This window comes from Lissotriton vulgaris, chromosome 2_2, assembly GCF_964263255.1.
Source record: "Lissotriton vulgaris chromosome 2_2, aLisVul1.2, whole genome shotgun sequence".
NCBI lineage: Eukaryota > Metazoa > Chordata > Amphibia > Caudata > Salamandridae > Lissotriton > Lissotriton vulgaris.
In genome coordinates, this window is record NC_141688.1 from 327,892,342 (window position 1) to 327,918,732 (window position 26,391).

The 26,391-nt window shown below is 51.3% G+C and overlaps 1 protein-coding gene across 1 annotated transcript in view; it reads left to right on the forward strand.

Moving 5' to 3' along the window:
• LOC147729404 (uncharacterized) overlaps positions 1 to 26,391 on the forward strand; it is a 164,322-nt gene that overhangs the window by 126,024 nt on the left and 11,907 nt on the right. The window contains exon 3 of the mRNA XM_086959728.1: positions 23,106 to 23,243. Coding sequence (XP_086815854.1) covers positions 23,106 to 23,243 — 138 coding nt within the window. The remainder of the gene's footprint in view (positions 1 to 23,105; positions 23,244 to 26,391) is intronic.

Genomic DNA, 26,391 nt, shown 5'->3' on the forward strand with positions numbered 1-26,391 from the left:
AGACCATAAAGAAAGAACCCCCTCCCTGCTGCTTTTAAAGCGGGGAACTATTAACAGCCCAGCACTGCAGTCTATGTGGTCTGTAAGCCTCGATCCAATCGTTCAGATCTGAAGGACCCCTGTCGTGGAGGGCTTTGTGAGTTATTGCTTTACACCAGGGGTCTCCAAACCGGTCCTGGAGGGCCGGATCCATGCCAGATTTTTAAAATTACTACATGTATCTCAATGGGGATATCCAAAAAATCTGGCATGGATCCGGCCCTCCAGGACCGGTTTGGAGACCCCTGCTTTACACATTACTTCCTTACACACTGGAAGCCAATGAAGCTTCATGCGGAAAAGCTAAACCAATCAGTGTTTAGATAGCTTGTACAGTAGAAGGGCCGCCATATTTTGCAATATCTGTTGACGCGGGATTAAATGCTCTGGGATGCCGAGGTACAAAACATTGACACAATCTAGCCGCAATAGTATCAAAACCCTAACCACTGTGACCTGCGCTTCCTGAGTGCTCAAGTACAAAGCCCTCCTGAGCAGATGGAGAATCCAGAGACAAGATTCACAACCGATGAGAAATTAGAATCTCACAGAACGCCCAGGGTCCTGGCCATCTCTGTGGTATCCCGGCCGAGGCAGAATATTATTCGGCGAAGCTCCTGTCCATCCCAGCAGGGGATTTGGCTCAAACAGCAGGACTTCGGTCCTGTCTAAGTTGCACTACAGTTTATTCTTCCCGAGCCAAACAAGCAGCGCCTTTAAACAAAGAGCAAACGTTTCTTTGGTGCTCGCTGAGTCCCCGTCATAGGTTTGCAGGAGCTGTGTTTCGTTTGCATACGAAATAATCTTAATGCCGAAAGATTCCACCAAGTGTGCCAGAGGGGACAGGTACATGTTGAAAAGGGTGGGCTCCGAGCAGACCCCTGAGACCTCCCCATCGTAAGTGGGGAGAGGAGTTCACCTAGCGGCTAGGGCGGTCGACCCCAAATTTGGGGAACCTAATTCGAGTCTTGGCAAGGACGCCCAACATCCTGTGATTCTGTGCAAATCACATATGTACGAACACATCCTCCTTTAGACACAAAAGGGTGTAACCCTCTGATACATCTGCCCTTACTCTCCCCGTGCCTGACAAAAATGAATGTGTCCTCATGTAACACAAATGGTGCTATGTAAAGCGCTCCGATACCCGATTCGGGTCAAGTCTGCGCTATATAAAACTAAGTAAAAAAAATCTTTTTTTTAAAACTGCTTGCCTTTGGAGTGGGTGGTTTCATCCATACAACAAGCTCTCTTTCCTCCAAGCATGATCCCAACGACACAAGGACCGAGTCTGCTGCGCCCAGATGTTCCAGTCTCTAGTAGGATGCTGTGGACCACCGTGTCGAATGCTGCTGACAGGTGCAACAGCACCAGAGCCACATTGAGCCCGGCATCCACACTCAACTTCATCGCTTCAGTGACCTCTAGCAATGCTTGATGGTTGTTTATCTCCATATTTGCTGCTCTGGCACGCTATACTCAGTCTTTAGTTGTGAAAGTGTCTGGAGGTCGATGTGATTGGACAGGTCGCGGATTCTCTTGCAGTTGGCATCTTGCCATGCCTGCTAGTCCTGGCCTGTTCAGGCCAGTGGGAGAGTGGAGTTGCTGAAATGGGGGTGAGTGGGGATGGGCACGTGGGAAGCCCTTTAGTAACGAGAGCCCTGTCCTAGGCCTCCACCTCACTCTCTCGACTGGGGAGATGTATGCCCGGGCGGTCTGCGTTTCCTGGGGAGCCGTGGTACCTTCCATGCATGGATCCGGCCTCCGCCCGGTCTGAGGAGCACCAGTGTTCTTTCTGTAAGGGCCTGGTCCATTCCATCCATCCGTGCCAAGGTCATCGTTGCTGAGTTGTGGAATGACGGGTCCTCCTTCGGTTATGGATTTTCTTTTCCTCCCCATTCGTGGTCATATGAAGCTCTTGGTGCGTGGTTGGTTGTGGCACGGGGTGGGTCGTGAAGGGGAGGGGCGCAGGGTCTGGATAGCAGAGGATCTGGGGCAGGATTGTCGTCTTGAACGCTGGCTGTTGCCCCGTCCTCGAGAGACCCCTGTCTTCCAGGTCTGTATATCTGTGTGAGCCATGGTCATCAGGTCAGTGTACCTGCGCTCCCCTCTCTCAGCCAATGAGGGGCTTGGATTGATGCCTAACACTTCACCTATAGGTTGGTCCATGGCACTGGGAATGAGCGGTCCAGCTTTATCCTCATTTGCAGCTGGGCGGGTCCGGAGTTGTGATTTCTGTGACTTCAAACCCGAGACTTGTCCAAAGGTGGGGATGGAGGTATCCGGTGAGGGTGTCACCATGACGTCATCCACATAGAGGGCTGGTTTGTGCTCTTACGGCTCCATGGTGATGCCAGTAACCTCTGGGTCCCCCAGGCTCGCTCTGCCCGTGGCAAAGAGAAGCAGAGACGGGCACCCTTGCTGCGGCCTCCACAAAGGATGGATGCGTTTGAGATGGGGACATTGAGTCGCACAAGGCTGTTTATAACGGCATCAGACCCATTTTTGGAAGTGGGCCGCAGTCCGGTTCTATCTTGGACACTGGGCAGAAGAGGCCAATGTATGTGATCGAAGGACCTCTCTGCGCCAAAGGGGGTGAGCAGCACTGGGGGTTCGGACCATGTCGTCTCATCTATCATGTGGAGGCACTTAGCATGTTTGCTGGTTCATTCTGGTATGAACCCTGGTTGGCCAGGGTCGATGAAGCCTTGCAGATATGGTCTAAGCCGAGCTGGAAGTCTGCTGGGGAAGAGCTTGGTGTCCACGTTCAGAAGCGATAGAGGTCGATATGCGAGCAACGGGGCGAGTCTTTCCCTGCCTTGGGGAGGCCAGTGATAACTGCTTCGCCCATCAGGAGGGAAGGGAGCCGGGCTCTCCGAAGCAGCTGTAGCGGCAAGAATGGGCGCCAGCTGTGGCCCGAATATCTTGTACAATGAAGGGTGAAGCCGTTGAGGTCTAAGGCTTCACCTGGCTGCAGTTTTGATTTTGAGGCATGGATTTAGTGAATACTTTTGTCTACTTTGACTGAGTCCAAAGTCCGGGAAGGCGGCTTGCGGTGTGGACCGTGGACAGGTATTCAGTCGCTACCCCGTTGCCTGTTTATTCTCGTTTGTAGAGAGTGGTGTGGAGCTGCTCAGACTCCTGCGCTATTCCATCTTTGGTCAATTCTCAGACCGTATCTTCTCCATCCTGGTCTTTGAATCTCAGCTCACAGCGTGCATGCCAGGAGCCGCCCCTTTGTTGCTCCCTGTGTAGGATTTTTCTCCAGTGCGTAGGAGCAGATGTTTAGCCTTATCCATATCTAATGCCAATTAAGATGTGGGCGTGGTCTGGTAGCAAGGCGACTCCCATGTCAATCTCCGCGGTTGCTGTTAGTAGTCGAACTGTTCTTGGTGGTCGTTGGGGGCATACAGGGTAGATAGGGCGATCTTTACATCCATAGAGCAGCTCGGAAGGACAGCAGTTGCCCCGGGATGTCTGCTTGACCTGAAGGGTGGTACCCTGGACCTTAATGGCAAGGAGAAGGGCAACACCAGCTCTGGTACTGGATCCCGATGTGATGTACCAGGCAGGTTACCACCTGGAGTGCAACCTCTCCAAGACCCGGCTCTTCGATGGAGCTCCGTGACCTTACATAGATCTGCACGCCGCTCCCTTCCCCCTCCTCCCCTTCATCAGCGCCTTGAGACACTCTCTGGTAAATAGCTAGCGCTATACAAACACATGATTGATTGATTGACCTCCCCCACTCTTTCTTGGAACCGGCTTTTATTATGACGGCCGAACCACGCACAGCAGTTACAACGCGGCTGTTACAACGAATGCATCTTTACTGCGCATTTCTTACCACTCATGTTGTTACAACAACGTGCCGTAGGGAAAGTCGCATAGGACTTTAAAGTCCAATGCTTTCCCTACTGTTGCGCAATAGTAAATGATACCATTCCAAAGTCCAGCGCTTTCCATTAGCCATGTTGTTGTAACGATACGTGTGGTGAAGGAATGCTTGTTAAAGACGCATTTGTTGTAAAGACTGCAGAGTAACGGCATGCGTGGTAATTAAAGGCATGCGAGGTAAAGGCATGCGTGGTAAAGGCATGTGTGGTAAAGGCATGCGTGGTAAAGGCATGCGTGGTAAAGGCATGTGTGGTAAACGCATGCGTGGTAAAGGCATGCGTGGTAAAGGCATGCGTGCTAAAGGCATGCGTGGTAACAGCATGTGTGGTAATGGCATGCGTGGTAAAGGCATGTGTGGTAAACGCATGCGTGGTAAAGGCATGCGTGGTAAAGGCATGCGTGGTAAAGGCATGCGTGCTAAAGGCATGCGTGGTAAAGGCATGCGTAGTTCCGGCATACAACCCTCTATCTTGAGAGGGCAGGATTCCTGCATGAGACAGAAGTCTCACCCTGAGTCCCATAGAAGAGATAGCGAGGCTAAGCACTTTGTTATCTTCTTGTTATCTTCCAATGTTGTTACTCAATGTCCCAACTCAGTCGCTTCCCATGTAACTTCCTTCATGTCCGCTGCCACTGTGACTCTTAAGGTGGAAAAGTCCTCTACCAGTTTGCCGTACATGGACTCTAAGAAGGGTCGTGATGGGGGTTCAGGACTCTCCTGACCTGGGCTTACTGGCACCGGATCTTGGGGCGAGGGTTAGCCCATCAATGGATCATGTTTTGGTTTGTTTTATTGGAGTTGGTTTTGGACAACATGTTTCTTATGGTGGACTACTTTTTAGAATTTTGGGCCGCCATGGCACTCTCTAGGTATGACATGGTGTGACAACACTGTTTGAGAGGCGCCTGCTTGGGGTCTATGGAAGTGGGTCCTCAGAGGCCTCTCGGCTCTGCTGAGTGGCATATCATAGGTGTGGTGGGGGGCAGGATGCAGGAGGGCAATGATGACTACCCCCGGGGGTTCTTCAGCTGTGGGCTATGGTGTGTTACCGTTAAAACGCATCTTTTACAACGCGTTCCGTTACAACGCGATTTTTACATCGCAAATACCATTACAATGCATGCCATTACAACGCATGGCATTACATAGCAGATGCTATTACAACGCATGGCATTACATCGTAAGTATTGGTAAGTATTTAAATTTTTTTTTTATTTTATTTAATATTTTATAATTGATTTAATTATTATTAATTATTTAAAAATATTTATTTCGTTTTTAAATATTATAAATTAAATATATTAATTTAAGTATTTTTTAAAATAAGTATGAGTATAGGAGTATATGTTTTGGGGTACTGATGTATATGTTTTGGGGTGTTTGGGTATTTTTAGGTTTTAGGGCAGTGTTTGGGTTTTGGGGTACAGGGGTGTTTTTAGGTTTTAGGGCAGTGTTTGGGTTTTGGGGTACAGGGGTGTTTTTAGGTTTTAGGGCAGGGTTTGGGTTTTGGGGTACAGGGGTGTTTTTAGGTTTTAGGGCTGGGTTTGGGTTTTGGGGTACAGGGGTGTTTTTAGGTTTTAGGGCAGTGTTTGGGTTTTGGGGTACAGGGGTGTTTTTAGGTTTTAGGGCAGTGTTTGGGTTTTGGGGTACAGGGGTGTTTTTAGGTTTTAGGGCAGGGTTTGGGTTTTGGGGTACAGGGGTGTTTTTAGGTTTTAGGGCAGGGTTTGGGTTTTGGGGTACAGGGGTGTTTTTAGGTTTTAGGGCTGGGTTTGGGTTTTGGGGTACAGGGGTGTTTTTAGGTTTTAGGGCTGGGTTTGGGTTTTGGGGTACAGGGGTGTTTTTAGGTTTTAGGGCAGTGTTTGGGTTTTGGGGTACAGGGGTGTTTTTAGGTTTTAGGGCAGTGTTTGGGTTTTGGGGTACAGGGGTGTTTTTAGGTTTTAGGGCAGGGTTTGGGTTTTGGGGTACAGGGGTGTTTTTAGGTTTTAGGGCTGGGTTTGTTTTTTGGGGTACAGGGGTATTACGACTTTATATAAATTAAATTAATTAAATTAATTTAATTTAATTTAATTAAAATAATAACTATATTTACAATTATTAATTTAATTGTATTAATAAACATTTACAATTAAATTATATTATTTAAAAATGTTTAATTAATTAAATATTTTTAATTTTTATAAATATAATTATATTATGTATTATTTATTACTTAATTAAATTATAATTATATTTATTGTTATTAATTACATTATATTATTTTCTATTTATAAACTTTTTATATATCATTAATTTAATTAAAATAATAACTATTTTTACAATTATTATTTTAATTGTATTAATAAACGATTATAATTAAATTATATTTTATTAAATATAATTATATAATGTATTAATTATAACTTAATTAAATTATAATTATATTTATTGTTAATAATTACATTATATTATTTTCTATTTATAAACTTTTTATATATCATTAATTATATTATTTTAAATATATTACATTAATATCAATTTTAATATTAATTAAATTACTATAATTAAATTAATTACTGTTTTAAAAATGTTATATTATTTGTATTATTTTAATTTAATTAAATTAATTTTATTACATTTTTTAAAAAAAAGATATACTTACCTATACTTACGATGTAATGCCATGCGTTGTAAAAGTATCTGCTATGTAATGCCATGCTTTGTAATGGCATGCATTGTAATGGTATTTGCGATGTAAAAAACGCGTTGTAACGGAACGCGTTGTAATACATCGCGTTGTACTGACACCAATCCGTGGGCTATCCTCACACACTCCCCCAGGCATCTGGCCTCTATCTGCTGACGAGCTGGTCAGATTCTGCAGCCTTCCAGGCATATGGTGGCTGATGTGGCGGAGCAGCCCTAGGATGTAGTTCCATAAGTGCCGCGCCAATGCGAGGCCAGCCTAGGGGCTGCAACATCACCTATCCTACTCCTGTTCTCTCTCCTGTGGATCCCTGCAGGCGGGCTAGGTGAATACCAATGGGACACACCAAGGATGGGTATGTTTGGCTGGTGCATGAGCCTTAGTCCGTGTTGTTGGTTCCGGGTGTCGGGTGCTGTTATGTGGAAGTCACGATTCCGCCAGGGCCAGCTATCTTGCTGCTCCTGTGGTGTCTTCCTCCAGGTGGGATTGCTGCATGTAGCTGCAGTGGCAGAGCATCTCTTGTGATATCAGTACGGGGTCCGCTGGGGGCCCTGAAGTTGTACTACCCCATGAAGCCACACCACAAGTGCCGCTCCATGTCTCATAGACCTTGGTATTGCCGGTCTCACTCACTGTCGCACCTGGAGTGGTTAGAGGCCAACGGGCTGTCATGGGTAGGCTTGGGATATCACATTTTCTCTGGGGCTCAACCCCAGTTGTCTCAGGCCGCTGTCTGGCACCAGCAGATCGTAGACTACTTGGCAGCCACCCTGTTGGAAGGGTGGCCGCGGCTACTGTGGTTTGCGCTGTGTCAGTGTCTGGCGGGCGTCCCACTGTGGATGCCTAGTCCCCCCAAGAGGTTGCCTGCTAAATTAAGCTGGATTGAGTTGCCCATGAAGTTATAATTGTGTTTAAAGATTGAAGAGAAAAGGCGCTAAGAAAAAGTAATAAAAAAGGGGGTGGTGATGGACGGAGCATCTGAATCAATCAAACACTCACACCCAGTCAAAAGACCTGGGTTTAATCCATCACCGTTCTTTAGCCCACTCTGCCACCCCAGTTCAGACATGGCTATATGCAAATCAGTCTGACCCTGTGCCTCATGGGAACAGTCCAGCCCGAACTGCCAAGCCATGTCTTCCCTGGACCGGAAACAAGCTTCCGAGGACCGGTTTCTGGCATTCCAGCCGTCTTCAGCCCGGCTTGCTTGAATCCAGTGGCAAAGTGAGCAAGGGACTCACGTCTGAGCATACCCTGCCACACTCATGGCGGCCAAAAGCGGTACAAAAGGGGGTGGTGATGGACGGAGCATCTGAATCAATCAAACATTCACACCCAGTCAAAAGATCTGGGTTTAATCCATCACCGTTCTTTAGCCCACTCTGCCACCCCAGTTCAGACATGGCTATATGCAAATCAGTCTGACCCTATGCCTCATGGGAACAGTCCAGCCCGAACTGCCAAGCCATGTCTTCCCTGGACTGGAAACAAGCTTCCGAGGACCGGTTTCTGGCATTCCAGCCGTCTTCAGCCCGGCTTGCTTGAATCCAGTGGCAAAACGAGCAAGGGACTCACGTCTGAGCATACCCTGCCACACTTATGGCGGCCAAAAGCGGTACAAAAGGGGGTGGTGATGGACGGAGCATCTGAATCAATCAAACACTCACACCCAGTCAAAAGATCTGGGTTTAATCCATCACCGTTCTTTAGCCCACTCTGCCACCCCAGTTCAGACATGGCTATATGCAAATCAGTCTGACCCTGTGCCTCATGGGAACAGTCCAGCCCGAACTGCCAAGGCATGTCTTCCCTGGACTGGAAACAAGCTTCCGAGGACCGGTTTCTGGCATTCCAGCCGTCTTCTGCCCGGCTTGCTTGAATCCAGTGGCAAAGTGAGCAAGGGACTCACGTCTGAGCATACCCTGCCACACTTATGGCGGCCAAAAGCGGTACAAAAGGGGGTGTGTAGGAAATGGGACCCCCGGCCGGCCAGGGCTTGCGCCACAGCCAGTCAGAGACCACCACTCCTATGTAAAGTCGACCCCTGCTCGCCCTCTAGGTAACGCGGCGCGGGCAGTCAGGCCTATCTCGGAGGACATGTGTGAAGCATTTGCGCACGCACCCAACAACGGCAACATCCCCGGCCTCCCACAAAAGGAACTCCACACAAAGTATATATGAAAATAGTCTTTGTATTAGGAAGGACACACAGGAACATACACTTTACAATGTGCTCGAGGCACAGCAGGGGTTACCAGAGGAAAGGTACCGAGCAGGGCCAAGGGGCCACTGCCAGGAAGGTGCACATGATGGTATTGGTATTGTAGAACATATAACCACTGGGAGCTTCCTCGGACTAGGACTAGAACACATAATCACCAGGAGCTTAGCATTAGAACACGTCATGCCCCGGGGTCTCATAGGACTAGCAATAGAACTCACTCTAACCAGCATAGACATACATGAGGCAAGGTACACAACACAACAGAGGCCCCTATCAGCAGGGCAACACTTAAGAGTTCTCAGTATCACTTTGATGTTAGTCAGTAGCACCCCCTAGGCCAGAGGGCCTTCCTGAGGCAGGGGGCGCCTTAGAGTCTCGATGTCCAGAGTGGGCTGCCAGGGGCCCGGGGCAAACCTAAACGTGGCAGCGGCCCACTAAGTGCTTGGCCGCTGGGGGACTTGGACATAGCCCTGGAGGCTTGGGGGGACAGGGGGCAATGGTGGAGCCTCTCGCAGGGTCAGGGGCACGTGGTGGGGCCACTCGGGGCCCAGGCAGGGCCAGGGACACGTGGTGGGGCCACTCGGGGCCCAGGCAAGGCCAGGGACACGTGGTGGGGCCACTCGGGGCCCAGGCAAGGCCAGGGACACGTGGTGGGGCCACTCGGGGCCCAGGTGTAAGGACACATTGGAGCTGCCTCGGGGCTCGGGGGCTAGGACACGTTGGAGCCTCCTCGGGGCTCAGGACAAGAGCTGCGGGCAGGCGGGGCCCCCCTCGGGGGACCCGACATCAATGGACGCCCCCGGGGGACGTGACGGAGCCTCGCGGGCTCGGAGGGCCAAAGCTGTGGAGGGAGCCTCTCGGGGCTCAAGGGGGGCAAAGTATGGCCAGGCGGGGTCCCCCTCGGGGGACCCGGCATCACTGGAGGGCCCGCGGGCCTCTACACACATGACTGCACACGCGGGAGGGAAGGGGCGGCCACCGGCAATGTGGCCCGATGCCCCGCCTCCCCTCCTGCATCACTCACCGGTCGGCGAGCGCGCCGGTCTCTCTCGCTCCCCGGGGCGCCCTCTCGCTCCTGGGGGGCCCCAGGAGGGAAGCGGCAGTCGTCTTGGGGGACGCCGGGGCGCGGAGTAGGCTCCCGCCGACCCCTGCCTTCTCGGCTCTCTCCGGTCGTCTCCGTAGGCTCCCCGGGCCGCAGGCCAATCAGAGCGCGGCCCGGGGAGACGTCATCAGCTCGGCCGCCAATCCCAGCGCGGCCCGAGGGAGGGCCTCACGAGGGGTCCCGGGCTGCGGCGGTGAACTCGGGGGAGATAAGAGGAGTGGGCTCCCTCGATAATTGTAGCATAGACGGGGCAAGCGAGGTAGGCACTCGCTGGGGGCTCGGGCCCCTCACACGAACGGGGCAAAGGCCGGGTGGCACTTGCTGGTGCAAGATAGCGCTCCCAGCGCTAGGAACAGACATGAAGCTCCCCAAGGCGCTAGTCCAGCAGGAGAGCGCTCACGAGCGCCAGAAGCATAGATGAGGCGCCCAAGGCGCTAGGACAGCAGAAAAACGCTTCCAAGGCTAGTGGCATGGAGAGCAGAGTCCATAGGAAGTCCAGGGAGTCTGTAGTCCAGGAGCAGAGCAGGGCCCAGGGAGGCACGCCCTTCCCCGAGCCCCAAGCAGCAGCACGACCCTGGCAGGGTCCCAAGCAGGAAGAAGAAGAGAGAGAGAAGAGGGCCCACCCTCCTTTTATACAGGAGCTTCCTTTGTCTCCCAAAGGGGCAGGCAGGGAGAGAACCAGCCAGAACTGGTTATAAGGAGTTTCAGGGTACTGGCCAGGCCAGGGACACTGGACGCCCCCCAGGGGGGTGGAGCCAGCCTGGTGGGGGAAGGCCCGGCCAGCTTCAGCCAATCAGGCGCCAGCACACCTACTGCACACACACACCAAGGTCTAGAAGTGGCACTTCCCTTCTAGTCACACATATGCCGCATACATCATCTTGTAGCATTCAACCTCACGAGCGCATACATACCAAACACGACCCGGCACGCCCCACGCATCAGGAACTACCCGAGCCACATACATTCCCCATGCATTCCTATGGGAGGCAGGTCTCACTCACCACACACACACTCAGAAGGGGAATCACCATTCCCCGGACACATATAATAAGCACAAAACTTCAGGGGTGGACCTGCCAGACGGGCCAAGTCCAACACATGCCCCTCCCAGCCCAAACGCAGGGCAGACCAATCACTACCGTGATGGACTTCCCTGCTGCAGGGCGATAGAACGTGGACGCGGCCCGCACCGCCGGACCGATAGACATACACAAACTGAAAATAATAAAAGTTACAACAACAAAAAAAAATTTAAAAAATGAAGACATAGGCCCAACCAGGCTACCCACCTGGTACTCCTTAGTTGTCCATGACTAGGACCAGGCCCTAAGCCATCCAGATACCACTGGTCCCTGCTAATCCGAAGTGGGGGTGGTAACCCCTGGCCCACAATAGCCATTCTCCACTCCCTTTCTCAGTGTAGCCACGACTACCACTGTTCCTTCCACCTAGGGTTCGCACCCTCAGGTTTGCCAGAGGTCACGGGCAAGAATGCCCCACCCTACCTCTACTTCTGAGGTTCTGCGTTCTCCCAGGAGAAACACCCTCAGAACACACTTTCCTACCAGTCTTGGAACTTCCTCCCTCCACTGGTCTTCCACCGGGGAACTAAGCGTTTAGCTCTCCCCTAAAGCAAGCCGCGGCCGAGCCAGCAGGTCTTCCTTGACCGGGATACCACCTAACCTAAATTCAGCCAGGGCGACACCTGACGCCTAAAACGCAACAAGATGAGCCGCGGCAGCGCCAGCAGGTCTCAGTGTTCAGCTCTCCCCAAGGCAAGCCGCGGCAGCGCCAGCAGGTCTTCCTTGTCCGGGATACAACTCAACATAAATTCAGCCAGGGCGACACCTGACGCCTAAAACACAACAAGATGAGCCGCGGCAGCGCCAGCAGGTCTCAGTGTTCAGCTCTCCCCAAGGCAAGCCGCGGCAGCGCCAGCAGGTCTTCCTTGTCCGGGATACAATTCAACATAAATTCAGCCAGGGCGACACCTGACGCCTAAAACACATTCAGCGGGGTAAGGAAGACGGGAAGCGTCAAACACATTTAGCGGGGAAAAGGGGACACATGATGCATCCAACACATTCAGCGGGGCAAGGAAGGACACTATTAACGTTGATTCAGCAAGCTCCCCATCCCAGAGAACTCACACTCCATTACTCAGCACACCTCAACATTCATCCACACCCCGTCCCCTAGACTGGTAAGACAGTTTTCCACCGCCCCTGATTCCTCAACCTGACCCTTGTGGCACAGGTACCATTACTCTAGGGAAGGGACAAGGACCATACACATTTGAACACAACTACGCAGTCACCACTGGATCCCACCCTTCTGGGGAATCCAGAAAACCATATTGTACTAGGGAGATGATTTACCCTCCCAAGCTAGGGGCACCTAACTAACAGTATACCTGCACACTTTTTCCACAGAACAGACATTTAAGCAACCTTTAAAACTTTCCACAGAACAGGTATTTCTAATAATCATTAAACATTTCCACAGAACAGACATTTTTAGCAACCTGACCATACACATTGAAAACAATTACACTACTACTACTGGATCCCACCCTTCTGGTGAATTCAGAAAACCATATTGTACCAGGGAGATTATTTACCCTCCTGAGCTAGGGACACCTAACTCACAGTGTATACGCACACATTTTTCCACAGAACGGACATTTCTATTAATCATTAAACATTTCCACCGAACAGACATTTTTAGCAACCTGACCTGACCCATGTGGCGCAGGTATCATTACTCCAGGGAAGGGACAGGGACCATACACATTGAACACAATTACGCTGCCACCACTGGATCCCACCCTTCTGGTGAATCCAGAAAACACATTGCACTAGGGAGTTGATCTACCCTCCCGAGCTAGGGCCACCTAACTCATAGCGTATCAGAATACATTTTTCACAGAATCGGACATTTAAGTAACCTCTTAAAAACAATAATCTCCTTTCTTTGCGACCATTTACAATGCAGAGTTTTGTAGGGAGGCCAGTTATCGTTGTGGTACTGCGCAAACACAAGTCCGGATCCCACCGCTAGCCACCAGTGTAGGAAATGGGACCCCCGGCCGGCCAGGGCTTGCGCCACAGCCAGTCAGAGACCACCACTCCTATGTAAAGTCGACCCCTGCTCGCCCTCTAGGTAACGCGGCGCGGGCAGTCAGGCCTATCTCGGAGGACATGTGTGAAGCATTTGCGCACGCACCCAACAACGGCAACATCCCCGGCCTCCTACAAAAGGAACTCCACACAAAGTATATATGAAAATAGTCTTTGTATTAGGAAGGACACACAGGAACATACACTTTACAATGTGCTCGAGGCACAGCAGGGGTTACCAGGGGAAAGGTACCGAGCAGGGCCAAGGGGCCACTGCCAGGAAGGTGCACATGATGGTATTGGTATTGTAGAACATATAACCACTGGGAGCTTCCTCGGACTAGGACTAGAACACATAATCACCAGGAGCTTAGCATTAGAACACGTCATGCCCCGGGGTCTCATAGGACTAGCAATAGAACTCACTCTAACCAGCATAGACATACATGAGGCAAGGTACACAACACAACAGAGGCCCCTATCAGCAGGGCAACACTTAAGAGTTCTCAGTATCACTTTGATGTTAGTCAGTAGCACCCCCTAGGCCAGAGGGCCTTCCTGAGGCAGGGGGCGCCTTAGAGTCTCGATGTCCAGAGTGGGCTGCCAGGGGCCCGGGGCAAACCTAAACGTGGCAGCGGCCCACTAAGTGCTGGGCCGCTGGGGGACTTGGACATAGCCCTGGAGGCTTGGGGGGACAGGGGGCAATGGTGGAGCCTCTCGCAGGGTCAGGGACACGTGGTGGGGCCACTCGGGGCCCAGGCAGGGCCAGGGACACGTGGTGGGGCCACTCGGGGCCCAGGCAAGGCCAGGGACACGTGGTGGGGCCACTCGGGGCCCAGGCAAGGCCAGGGACACGTGGTGGGGCCACTCGGGGCCCAGGTGTAAGGACACGGAGCCGCCTCGGGGCTCGGGGGCCAGGACACGTTGGAGCCTCCTCAGGGCTCAGGACAAGGGCTGCGGGCAGGCGGGGCCCCCCCTCGGGGGACCCGGCATCAATGGACGCCCCCGGGGGACGTGACGGAGCCTCGCGGGCTCGGAGGGCCAAAGCTGTGGAGGGAGCCTCTCGGGGCTCAAGGGGGGCAAAGTATGGCCAGGCGGGGTCCCCCTCGGGGGACCCGGCATCACTGGAGGGCCCGCGGGCCTCTACACACATGACTGCACACGCGGGAGGGAAGGGGCGGCCACCGGCAATGTGGCCCGATGCCCCGCCTCCCCTCCTGCATCACTCACCGGTCGGCGAGCGCGCCGGTCTCTCTCGCTCCCCGGGGCGCCCTCTCGCTCCTGGGGGGCCCCGGGGGGGAAGCGGCAGTCGTCTTGGGGGACGCAGGGGCGCGGAGTAGGCTCCCGCCGACCCCTGCCTTCTCGGCTCTCTCCGGTCGTCTCCGTAGGCTCCCCGGGCCGCCGGCCAATCAGAGCGCGGCCCGGGGAGACGTCATCAGCTCGGCCGCCAATCCCAGCGCGGCCCGAGGGAGGGCCTCACGAGGGGTCCCGGGCTGCGGCGGTGAACTCGGGGGAGATAAGAGGAGTGGGCTCCCTCGATAATTGTAGCATAGACGGGGCAAGCGAGGTAGGCACTCGCTGGGGGCTCGGGCCCCTCACACGAACGGGACAAAGGCCGGGTGGCACTTGCTGGTGCAAGATAGCGCTCCCAGCGCTAGGAACAGACATGAAGCGCCCCAAGGCGCTAGTCCAGCAGGAGAGCGCTCACGAGCCCCAGAAGCATAGATGAGGCGCCCAAGGCGCTAGGACAGCAGAAAAACGCTCCCATGGCTAGTGGCATGGAGAGCAGAGTCCATAGGAAGTCCAGGGAGTCTGTAGTCCAGGAGCAGAGCAGGGCCCAGGGAGGCACGCCCTTCCCCGAGCCCCAAGCAGCAGCACGACCCTGGCAGGGTCCCAAGCAGGAAGAAGAAGAGAGAGAGAAGAGGGCCCACCCTCCTTTTATACAGGAGCTTCCTTTGTCTCCCAAAGGGGCAGGCAGGGAGAGAACCAGCCAGAACTGGTTATAAGGAGTTTCAGGGTACTGGCCAGGCCAGGGACACTGGACGCCCCCCAGGGGGGTGGAGCCAGCCTGGTGGGGGAAGGCCCGGCCAGCTTCAGCCAATCAGGCGCCAGCACACCTACTGCACACACACACACCAAGGTCTAGAAGTGGCACTTCCCTTCTAGTCACACATATGCCGCATACATAATCTTGTAGCATTCAACCTCACGAGCGCATACATACCAAACACGACCCGGCACGCCCCACGCATCAGGAACTACCCGAGCCACATACATTCCCCATGCATTCCTATGGGAGGCAGGTCTCACTCACCACACACACACTCAGAAGGGGAATCACCATTCCCCGGACACATATAATAAGCACAAAACTTCAGGGGTGGACCTGCCAGACGGGCCAAGTCCAACAGGGTGGTGATGGACGGAGCATCTGAATCAATCAAACACTCACACCCAGTCAAAAGATCTGGGTTGAATCCATCACTGTTCTTTAGCCCACTCTGCCACCCCAGTTCAGACATGGCTATATGCAAATCAGTCTGACCCTGTGCCTCATGGGAACAGTCCAGCCCGAACTGCCAAGACATGTCTTCCCTGGACCGGAAACAAGCATCCTAGGACCGGTTTCTGGCAAAAGTAAAGCACCAGTCAGTAATAACTATTCATGGGTGACGAGGACCAATGCGCAATTTCAGGTAGACCGTGATGAAGTGTGGGTCGGATACATCAACTCAAGTAGGTTCATCCCCATCAAAGACTCTACCTTGGGACTTAGTATCTGAAATGGAAGTCAAAATCTTACAGCGGGGCAAGGCCGCAGCCCATCCTCTTAACGCTGGATAACCGACGGATCAGGTCCCTCTAAAGCAGGTGGTTTTAGCGAGAAAAGCAGAGTGGGAAAAGTTCAAATTTTGTGCCTAGAATAGTCTGCTTGGCTGCCAGATACTTGTCGAACCTTTGCTGAGTCAAGCTTTCTTCATTCAGACTTAGGAGGTGATTATATTTTCGCTGACGGTGAATCGGCAGTGATTAAAGACATCTTAGCCCAGTGCTTGACCGATCATGCGCTTGTGGCGTTTTCTCTATGCTTAGGGGATTATTCCTCTGACGGCGCCGGGATAGGACTTGCGAAATGGGGCAGATCCTGGTCCCGACTGCTCAGCTCATCCCCTAGGCCTTCCCTAATACCCGCTAACTTCCGCTTGAGTAATTCGGCGGAGGAAAGCTACTCCTTGTTATGCCGGTCGATTACTGACACGCTTGACAAGGTTGTACCCCTCCGTAAATCTAGAGGGAGAGTGAACAGGGCTTTTCCCTGGTACACGGAAGAACTACGACAACTGAGGCTGAGCTGTAAACGTGCTGAGAGAGAGTGGAGGAAGCAGTACTCCGTCCCGGCAAAAAACTCGTACAGGCTCGCCTTGCGTGACTACAAGGCCCAGATTAAGAGGGCCAAAGCGACCTTCTTAGAAGCTTCCTTGACTCAGGCGTCTAATAAATCCCAAGCCCTGTTTAAAATTGTCAGGGACTTGTCCCACCCTGTTTGTGCGGCTAATACGGTTCGTGCGTCGCAGGCACTTTGTGATTCCCTGGCTATCGCTTTTGAGGAGAAGACTGCTAAGATCTTGGAGGGCCTAACGCACCCCTCACCCACTACCCCCGGCTCGGGAGCTCCGGTTGGCTTGTTCAGTCGACCCCAGCCAACTGCCTTCAGCACTGGTTTGGGAGCTCCGACCGTGCCACCCAGTCGACCCCGGTCGCCTGTCCCTCCTCCAAGAGTGTCGGAGATGGGAACTCCGGTTGATCTGCCCAGTCGACCCCGGACTGTTGCCTTTGGCCCGAGTCTGGGAGCTCCGGTTGCTCATCCAGTCGACCCCAGCCGACTGGCTCTGTTGGCACCTTGGTAGCCCTGGACGTGGGAGCTCCGGTGGGTCTGCCCAGTCGACCCCAGACGGGGGTTATGACCTTTGTCTGGGAGTTCCGGGCAGTCCATCCAGTCGACCCCAGATCAATGCCCTTGACCTTTGTTTGGGAGCTCCGGTTACCCCCAAGTCGACCCCAACTAAGGTTTTTTCCTTCCCCTTCCTTCGAGGAATTTTGTAAGGTGGCACACACGGTGTCCTCAGGATCCCCGCTTGACCCACTGCCCCCCAAATTCTGGAAGGCTTTCCATGCAGACCTTTTCTTACCTTTGTTCTCGATCTGTCTCCAATCTTAAGAGTCGTCATCGGTGCCAGAATGTTGGAAATTAGCAGTAGTGTCACCTCTTCTTAAAAAGCCCACTTTGGATCCTGCCTGTCTCTCCAACTACAGGCCCATATCCTTGCTCCCTTTTCCTATCAAGATTCTGGAAAAATGTGTGACTCATTCACTCTCAGGTTTCCTGGAAAACATCGGCTGGTTCAATGAGGACCAGTTCGGCTTCCGCCCCGGCCACGGGACGGAGTCCGCGCTGGTGACCATGTTGGACAATCTTCGCTCGCGTGTCGACAGTGGTCGGGCAGCCTTTTTAGTGCTGCTCGACATGTCGGCCACGTTCGACACGGTCTGCCATCGGACCCTTGTCAGGAGACTTGAGGAGTGCGGGGTCACTGAGGGGGCAAGAGACTGGCTGACATCCTATCTTGACGGCAGGCAACAGTTGGTTTCACTTCCACCATTCACCTCTGAGCCAAGGAGTGTAGGACAGGGGGTCCCACAGGGCTCGGCCATCAGCCCTATACTTTTTAATTTGTACCTCCGTCCCTTAGTCCAGCTAATAAAATCTTTTGGTGTCTCGGCATTTAATTATGCCGACGACACCCAGCTGGTCTTTTCACTGGAAGGGAATAACGCGGTCTCGCTGGATACCTTCCATCGCTGCATGGCAGCCACAGCAGACTGGCTACGAGCTAATTCTCTACAATTTAATAGCTCCAAGACGGAGGTACTCCATTGTTCCACCGACAGGATTCCGCGGGCACTCCCAGACAACTTATGGCCTAGTACCTTTCTTGAGCCAGTACTGGCGGCGGAATCAGCCCGTAATTTGGGGGTGATTTTTGGCCCTAACCTACAGCTTGACATACACGTCAATAAAACCACCTCTACGTGTATGATGCTGTTGCGCATGTTGCGCAAGGTTTTGCCCCTTCTCCCCGCTCAAGCAAGGCCGGAAGTAGTTCGTGGGACCATATTAAGTCGCCTCGACTACTGTAATGGGCTTCTTCTGGAGGCCCCAAAAAATCTGACCGGTAAGCTACAGCGGGTGCAAAACATGGCCGCCAAGCTGGCTCTCTCCCGCCCCAGGTCCAGTTCCTCCACCCTTGCCTTAAGAGACCTACATTGGCTCCCGGTTCATCTGCGGGTACAATACAAAGCTGCGTGCCTTGTGTTTAAAGCTGTTCACCAACAGGGCCCCATCCATTTGCAAAAGATGTTTGCATGGTACTCTGCATCGCGACCCCTCCGCTCTTCTTCGGCGCATCTTCTTGTAGTTCCGAGGTTTCACAGAGTGAGGATGGGTGGCCGCTCCTTTAGTGTCGCAGCGGCCAAACTTTGGAACTCCCTGCCACTCTCTCTGAGAAAACAGAGGGGGTTGGCTGGACAGGACAATTGACATGTAAATTCTACAGACACGCAGTCAATATGTACCACGTGGCCACTGGAATTGTATTCCAAACCAATTTATTTTCTTTTTAACTGAAATTCCCAAAGTTTCAAAAGCACAGGCACAAACAAGAAATCGTCAGAACAGTCGGTTCATGTATACAGTATCTACAGCTGGGGGTCGCGTAACTAGTTAGCATGGAGGAGTCTCGTTCGTTATCGGAATTAACCAGACAAATCGCTCCACCAACTAAGAACGGCCATGCACCACCACCCACAGAATCGAGAAAGAGCTATCAATCTGTCAATCCTTTCCGTGTCCGGGCCGGGTGAGGTTTCCCGTGCATGGCCGTTCTTAGTTGGTGGAGCGATTTGTCTGGTTAATTCCGATAACGAACGAGACTCCTCCATGCTAACTAGTTACGCGACCCCCAGCTGTAGATACTGTATACATGAACCGACTGTTCTGACGATTTCTTGTTTGTGCCTGTGCTTTTGAAACTTTGGGAATTTCAGTTAAAAAGAAAATAAATTGGTTTGGAATACAATTCCAGTGGCCACGTGGTACATATTGACTGCGTGTCTGTAGAATTTACATGTCAATTGTCCTGTCCAGCCAACCCCCTCTGTTTTCCTAGTTGTTGAGATCCGGGCTGGGCAGATGTAGGATCCTAAACCTTCTTTGTTTCCCACTCTCTCTGAGAAGCCACAAGGACTACTTACCCTTTAGGAAAGCGTTAAAAACCCACCTATTTCCATAAAAGGCCTGAGCTGTTAAGTCTATGGTTCCTGATCAAAGCGCCAGGATGCCCTCTGGGTGACAGGTTTCGCGCTCTACAAATACACTAAGTAAATAAATAAATAAATAAATTATATGTTGGTGGTATGTGTACTCCATCACAACGGTGATGGAGTATACATATGGCCAACATGAAGGTCCGCCCGCCCGATTTAAATGTGGGCGTACCTTCATTTTGGTCACGTCAGAGAGTACTCTGTCTCTGCCATGGCAAAACTGCTACATCTCCACCCCCCAAGTCTGAGAGATGAAAGCTTGACTATTCTAGGCACAAAATGTGAACTTTTCCCACTCTGCTTTTCTCGCTAAAACCACCTGCTTTAGAGGGACCTGATCCGTCGGTTATCCAGCGTTAAGAGGATGGGCTGCGGCCTTGCCCCGCTGTAAGATTTTGACTTCCATTTCAGATACTAAGTTCCAAGGTAGAGTCTTTGATGGGGTTAAATACCATATTGCAAGTACACGTGCCATCAGCCAGTGTGTAAGAGGGCCACACCACATACATCCTACGACTAATACCATATTGCAAGTACACGTGCCATCAGCCAGTGTGTAAGAGAGCCACACCACATACATCCTACGACACTAATACCATATTACAAGTACACGTGCCATCAGCCAGTGTGTAAGAGGGCCCCACCACATACATCCTACAACACTAATACCATATTGCAAGTACACGTGCCATCAGCCAGTGTTTAAGAGGGCCATACCACATACATCCTACGACTAATACCATATTGCAAGTACACGTGCCATCAGCCAGTGTGTAAGAGGGCCATACCACATACATCCTACGACTAATACCATATTGCAAGTACACGTGCCATCAGCCAGTGTGTAAGAGGGCCACACCACATACATCCTACGACTCTAATACCATATTACAAGTACACGTTCCATCAGCCAGTGTGTAAGAGGGCCACACCACATACATCCTACGACACTAATACCATATTATAAGTACATGTGCCATCAGCCAGTGTGTAAGAGGGCCACACCACATACATCCTACAACACTAATACCATATTGCAAGTACACGTGCCATCAGCCAGTGTGTAAGAGGGCCACACCACATACATCCTATGACACTAATACCATATTGCAAGTACACGTGCCATCAGCCAGTGTGTAAGAGGGCCACACCACATACATCCTACGACACTAATACCATATTACAAGTACACGTGCCATCAGCCAGTGTGTAAGAGGGCCACACCACATACATCCTACGACTAATACCATATTGCAAGTACACGTACCATCAGCCAGTGTGTAAGAGGGCCACACCACATACATCCTACGACACTAATACCATATTACAAGTACACGTGCCATCAGCCAGTGTGTAAGAGGGCCACACCACATACATCCTACGACACTAATACCATATTGCAAGTACACGTGCCATCAGCCAGTGTGTAAGAGGGCCACACCACATACATCCTACGACACTAATACCATATTGCAAGTACATGTGCCATCAGCCAGTGTGTAAGAGGGCCACACCACATATATCCTACGACACTAATACCATATTACAAGTACACGTGCCATCAGCCAGTGTGTAAGAGGGCCATACCACCAACCCCATCATACTAATACCATATTACAAGTGCACGTGCCATCAGCCAATGTGTAAGAGGGCCACACCACATACATCCTACGACACTAATACCCTATTACAAGTACACGTGCCATCAGCCAGTGTGTAAGAGGGCCATACCACCTACCCCATCATACTAATACCATACTACAAGTACACGTGCCATCAGCCAGTGTGTAAGAGGGCCACACCACATACATCCTACGACACTAATACCATATTGCAAGTACACGTGCCATCAGCCAGTATGTAAGAGGGCCACACCACATACATCCTACAACACTAATACCATATTACAAGTACATGTGCCATCAGCCAGTGTGTAAGAGGGCCACACCACATACATCCTACGACACTAATACCATATTGCAAGTACACGTGCCATCAGCCAGTGTGTAAGAGGGCCACACCACATACATCCTACGACACTAATACCATATTACAAGTACACGTGCCATCAGCCAGTGTGTAAGAGGGCCACACCACATACATCCTACGACACTAATACCATATTGCAAGTACAAAGTGCCATCAGCCAGTGTGTAAGAGGGCCACACCACATACACCCTACAACTCTAATACCATATTACAAGTACACGTGCCATCAGCCAGTGTGTAAGAGGGCCACACCACATACATCCTACGACACTAATACCATATTACAAGTAGCCGTGCCATCAGCCAGTGTGTAAGAGGGCCACACCACATACATCCTACGACACTAATACCATATTACAAGTACACGTGCCATCAGCCAGTGTGTAAGAGGGCCATACCACCTACCCCATCATACTAATACCATATTACAAGTGCACGTGCCATCAGCCAGTGTGTAAGAGGGCCACACCACATGCATCCTATCACACTAATACCATATTACAAGTACACGTGCCATCAGCCAGTGTGTAAGAGAGCCACGTCACCTACATCTGATCACACTAATACCATATTGCAAGTACACGTGCCATCAGCCAGTGTGTAAGAGGGACACACCACATACATCCTACGACACTAATACCATATTACAAGTACATATGCCATCAGCCAGTCCGTAAGAGGGCCACACCGTCTACATCCTATCACACTAATACCATGTCATGAGTGCATATGCTGTCAGTCGGAGTGTAAAAGGGCCACGTCGCCTGCATTCTGATACATTAATACCATATTACAAGTACACATGCCAGCAGTCGCAGTGTAAGAGGGCCACGCTGCCTACATGTCATGATTACATGTGCCATCTATGGACAACAACTCTCTCTGGTCAGCTCTTCTCTCTGGTCACCTCCTCTCTCTGGTCACTTCTTCTCTCCTCTCACATCCTCTCTCTGGTTACCTCCTCTCTCTGGTCACCTCTTCTCTCTGGTTACCTGCTCTCTATGGTCACTTCCTCTCTCCGCTGACCTACTCTCTCTGGTCTCCTCCACTCTCTGGTGACCTCCTCTCTATGGTCATCTCCTCTCACTGCAGACCTCCTGTCACCTCCGCAATATAGTCTTCTTGTCTCTCCAGTTACCACTTCTCTGCTCTCACCTCCTCTCTCTGGTCACCTCCTCTCTCTGGTCATCTCCTCTCACTGCTGACCTCCTCTCACTGGTCACTTCCTCTCTCCTCCTCTCTCTGGTCTCTTCCTCTGTCCTCTCACCTCCTCTCTTTGGTCACTTCCTTTATCCTCTCATGTCCTCTCTCGTCTCACCTCCTCTCTATGGTCACTTCTTTTCTCATATTACCTCCTCACTATGTTCACCTCCTCTCTATGGTCACCTCCTGTCTCTTGTCACCTCCTCACTATGGTCATCTCCTCTCACTGGTCATCTCTTCCTTTCTTCTCTCTGGTCGCCTCCTGTCTCTTGTCACCTCCTCTCTATGGTCATCTCTTCTCACTGGTCCTCTCTTCCTTTCTTCTCTCTGGTCGCCTCCTGTCTCTTGTCACCTCCTCTCTATGGTCATCTCCTCTCACTGGTGACCTTCTCTCTCCACTCACCTCCTCTCTATGGTCTCCTTGTCACTCCAGTTACCACCTCTCTCCTCTCGCCCCACAGACCTGCGCAGGATGACCGCTGGCTTCATTGGGATGGCGGTGTCCATCATCCTTTTCGGGTGGATTGTAGGAGTTCTGGGCTGCTGCGAGCAGCATGACCTCATGCAGTACGTGGCCGGTCTCCTCTTCCTCATGGGAGGTAAGTCAGTCAGTGAGTGACTGTGTGTGACGATAGAGTAAGGGAGCAAGTGGGACAATGGATGAGTGAGTTTGAGTGAGTGCTGGTTCACAGACTCAGGTGCCAGTAGTTCAGAGCTTGAACCATGGAGTAGGCGATGGTTGAGGAAGGATTTGATGCAATAACATTCAAGCAAAGGTAGGTCCCGGCTCTCCCATGTACTGCGAGTTAAACGCGTGAATTGCGACGTGTAGTGGGGTGACTGAGGAGTTCTCCAGCGTGCCTAAGAATCAGACTTTCCTATGATGAAGAACTTATGCAAAGCAGCCGTTTCTTCACGAGAATGGAGCACAAGAGACACTGCTTTTTAAACCAGCATTGGCCAAACCAAGCTGTCTTGCTTAAACAAGCACTTCCAAAGACTATAGGTCTGCCTTTGCAAGGCTTTGGTTTTTGCAATGCATGTTCATCTTACACAGTCAGAACCACTAATGATTGCTTTTATACTCTGTACCAGCCAACGACCAAAGATTACATTTATTTATTTTAATTTATTTTAAAAGTTTTGTATAGCACGAACAAGACCACGAAGTGTATCAGAGCGCTTCACAATAATGGGAAGAGGAAACAAAGTAGGGGAACGTTGAGGTAAGGGAGGCTAACATGTTAAGCTAGTACGATTGTACATAAATGTGAGTAAAAATTATTCTTTAATACAAAACTGTAAGGCACAACGTTACATAATAGGTAAGGCAATGAATCACAGACAATAATAATTAATAATAAAGAAACGGACAGTTCGAAAACAGACGAGCCATGGACAAATTAAGGCGGGAACTTGTTCATTAGAATTTCCGGTGAGAGACAGATCTTGGGTGCTATGCCCGAGAATGCTCTGAGCCTTGTTTTCTTTTTACGAAATGTCTGCGGTTTGAGTAGCAATGAGGTAGCACTTCTGGAAGGTCTACCACCCCCTGAAAATTCAAGTTTTTGTGTCAGATATCCGGGTTATTTGTGGTGACGGTCTTTGTGTGTCCGAACAGCAATCTTTAATTGTATTCTAGCTTCGTAGGGTAGCCACTTTAGAGCTCTTAAGGCTGGGGAGATGTGCTCATTTCTTTTAGTGTCTGTAATCAGTCTGGCCGCGGCATTCAGCGAGGCCCTAAGCGGGGCTAAGGAATATTTGGGGAGGCCACTGAGCGTTGCACTTCCATAGTCTCGCCTAAGTAGGACAAGTGCTTGTACCACCTGCTGAAGTCTTTTTGAGGGAGGAATGATTTTAGGTTCCTTAGAGTCCTTATTAGGTGATTCGCACCTTCAACAGAAAACATAGACACAACCCTCAGCAAAATATGTCATTCACTTGGCAATAGGGTTTTGCAATCAGCACCGAAGCTATTTAAATCTCTCCAAGCAGACTGATGTCTGTGCTGTAGAAGTGCTACATTTTGTTAGACTATTGCTCGAGGGCCCTCGAGACAGACACTGTTCTATGCTGTAAGCCGGCTGCAGTACCCCAGGCTGTCCCTAGAGGTCCCTGCAGTCAGACACGAGTCTGTGCTGTAAGCAGGCTGCAGTACCCTAGTCTGTTACTAGAGTTGCCTTGAGCCACACCCTAATCCATGCTGTACTTCAGGCTGTTAATAGAGGTTCCTCCAATCACTCACAGGTCAGTGTTGTAAGAAGACTGGTATGTGCTGCAATCAGGCTCTTACTGGAGGTCCCTGCAGTCAGACACAGGTCAGTGCTGTTAGCAGGCTGCAGTATTTCAGGCTGTTACTAGAGGTCTCTGGAGTCAGACACAGGTCAGTGCTGTGAGCAGGCTGCAGTACCGCAGTCTGTTACTAGAGGTCCCTGCAGTCAGGCACAGGTCAGTGCTCTAAGCAGGCTGCAGTACCGCAGTCTGTTACTAGAGGTCCCTTCAGTCAGACACAGGTCAGTGCTGTGAGCAGGCTGCAGTACCGCAGTCTGTTACTAGAGGTCCCTTCAGTCAGACACAGGTCAGTGCTTTAAGCAGGCTGCAGTACCCCAGTCTGTTACTAGAGGTCCCTTCAGTCAGACACAGGTCAGTGCTGTGAGCAGGCTGCAGTACCGCAGTCTGTTACTAGAGGTCCCTTCAGTCAGACACAGGTCAGTGCTTTAAGCAGGCTGCAGTACCACAGTCTGTTACTAGAGGCCCTTGAGTCAGACACTAGTCCATGCTGTAAGCAGGCCAGTGCTGTAAGCAGGCTGCAGTACTGCAGGCTGTTACTAGAGGTCTCTGGAGTCAGACACAGGTCAGTGCTCCAAGCAGGCTGCAGTACCTCAGGCTGTTACTAGAGGTCCCTGCAGTCAGACACATGTCATTGCTCTAAGCAGGCTGCAGTAACTCAGGCTGTTACTAGAGATCCCTAGAGTCAGACACAGGTCAGTGCTGTAAGCAGGCTGCAGTACCTCAGGCTGTCACTAGAGGTCTCTTGAGTCAGCCACAGGTCAGTGCGGTAAGCCGGCTGCAGTACCTCAGGCTGTCACTAGAGGTCTCTGGAGTCAGACACAGGTCAGTGCTCTAAGCAGGCTGCAGTACCTCAGGCTGTCACTAGAGGTCCCTAGAGTCAGACACAGGTCAGTGCTGTAAGCAGGCTGCAGTGCCTCAGGCTGTCACTAGACCTGACCCCGACCTGAATTTTTGTTGTTGGATGTTTTATGTTAGGGGATGGCTTTGGCAGGTTTGGGCTGCTGAGGTGGGTGGGGGGTGGAGGGGAAGGGGAATGTTTTTTTAATGGACTAGAACACTTGAGAAGCATTGCTACACTCTGGGACCTGCGGTATATATGTGACCGGAAGAAAATGTATATGTATTATCGGCATAATGACATGCAGGTAACAGATGAATACTTGTCAGGATCCCTAAAGACCCAGACTTAAAACCCCAAAACGTCCGCTATCAAAAAGACTCCTGTGGTCTTAAAAGAATCAAGGGGCTGAAGACTAGGTATCTGTGGTCGAGTTGGTGGCATGTCCGCAACTCCAAGATGGCCGCTCAGGTGCTGGGGTCAGCGGTCTAGTTTTTCTATGGACTTTGAGCCGGGCGGATGTGACGCGCGCACACCTGAGGTAGTGCGCACTTCACCGAAGTATTTCCCCGCGGCGGCGTCTTCAGTGCACCAGAAGGTACTAAAAACTTGAATGT